The 1777-nt window shown below is 46.2% G+C and overlaps 1 protein-coding gene across 1 annotated transcript; it reads right to left on the bottom strand.

Annotated features, from left to right (window-relative positions):
• Positions 1 to 404: 404 nt before the first annotated feature.
• On the bottom strand, positions 405 to 1148 carry LOC143940370 (large ribosomal subunit protein uL16-like). Its single transcript, XM_077461640.1, is given in 2 exon segments — positions 405 to 491; positions 493 to 1148. Coding segments are annotated over 2 exon segments (645 nt in total). The 5' UTR covers positions 1116 to 1148; the 3' UTR covers positions 405 to 469.
• Positions 1149 to 1777: the final 629 nt, after the last annotated feature.

The following is a 1777-nucleotide window of genomic DNA, read 5'->3' as shown; positions in this document are numbered from 1 at the left end:
TCTTCTCCAGATGTAATCAGATGTGTAGACTCCTTTAAGGATGGGCGCTCAGACGCTGTTTGGCATCTCCTCTCTCTTTATTCAATTAACCTCATGGATATCCCTGTGGTAATCTCTAGACAGAGCTCATAATCACAGAGAAATTACCATAGTGTAGTATGTCAAAAATCCAAAGATGTTTTTAAAACTAAGTATTGCACACACAGTAAAAACACTTGTAAAATAGCATTCCAATATAGAATCTAGCACAAACTGATCAAAGACTTACCATTAACTCCTCATAGCTCAACTGTGACATCACCTCAATCATCCCACGCGTATCGTCACTAACCACGTGACTTCCTCAGGAATGATTTCTGGTCAGATTTGATGGGAAGATGGATATAGCCAAATACAGGGCAATCTTGTACTTGAAAACTTTATTGATACAAGATCTCAAAAGTACATAGGTCAGATAAAAGTGGGGAGCTCATTCAGCATGCAGTGCCCTCCTTATCCAGAGGGCCCCGGCTAGGCATGTACTTGACGCCGCAGCCATCAGGAACAAGACGCTTCTCAGCCACCATGTTCTCAAAGTCTTCAGCATTGAACTTTGTGAATCCCCACTTTTTGGAAATGTGAATCTTCTGGCGGCCAGGGAACTTGAACTTGGCTCTGCGCAGAGCTTCAATCACATGCTCCTTGTTTTGGGTCTTGGTGCGGATGGACATAATGACCTGTCCAATGTGAACTCTGGCCACTGTGCCCTGAGGTTTCCCAAAAGCACCACACATTCCAGTCTGGAGCCTATCAGCCCCAGCGCAGGATAACATTTTGTTAATGCGGATGACATGGAACGGGTGGAGACGCACTCTGATGTGGAAGCCATCCTTGCCGCAACTCTTCACCATGTACTTGTTGGCACAGATACGGGCAGCTTCAAGAGCTTCAGATGACAGCTGCTCGTACTCATCGGAGACCATGTGACCACATAGTGGGAATTCGTCCACCTTGGCCTTCTTACGACCCAAGTCAAAAATTCTGATTTTGGGATCTGGGACACCCCTACAGAAGCGGGACTTTGGGTAGGGCTTGTTTTTGCAGTATCTGTAACAGCGAGCGGGTCTGCGGCCCATGATGGCGGTCGGTACCTCGCCGACAGCAAAGAGCAAATACAGGGCAATCTTAGAAAAAAAACTGACCTATGGGTTTAGATCCTCTGCAGCATTTCCTGGGCTTTGGCAATTATTATCGGAAGTTTATTTGCAACTTCTCGTCTCTGGTCAAGCCCCTGACTGATATGACAAGGATGGTAACCCACAGACTTGGTCTCCGGAGTCCATTAAGGCCTTTGAGAGTCTCAAGGCTGCCTTTGTTTCTGCTCCTGTGTTGGCACATCCTGATCCTACATTACCTTTTATCCTTGAGGTTGATGCTTCTGAGACTGGTGCTGGCGCCCTTTTGTCTCAATATCTTACCTCTGAGAGCGCTATGCATCCTTGTGGCTACTTTTCCAAGAAATTGTCACCTGTGGAGTGCAATTACTTGATTTGTGACAGAGAGCTGTTGGCGATCATTTTAGCCCTGAAAGAATGGAGACATCTCCTCGAAGGTACCACTGTCCCGGTTCTCATTCTTACTGACCATAAGAATCTCACATTCTTGTCTGAAGCTGAACGCCTCTCTCCCAGAAGGGCGCGATGGGCTCTTTTCTTATCAAGTTTCAATTACATTGTCTAATTTTTACCTGGTACTAATGCCCTGTACACACGGTTGGACTTTCCGACGGCAAAATCTG

This window comes from Lithobates pipiens, unplaced genomic scaffold, assembly GCF_037356315.1.
Source record: "Lithobates pipiens isolate NorthernLeopardFrog02 unplaced genomic scaffold, aLitPip1_a1.2 Scaffold_3, whole genome shotgun sequence".
Lineage (NCBI taxonomy): Eukaryota > Metazoa > Chordata > Amphibia > Anura > Ranidae > Lithobates > Lithobates pipiens.
This window is presented reverse-complemented; position numbering and strand designations above follow the sequence as displayed.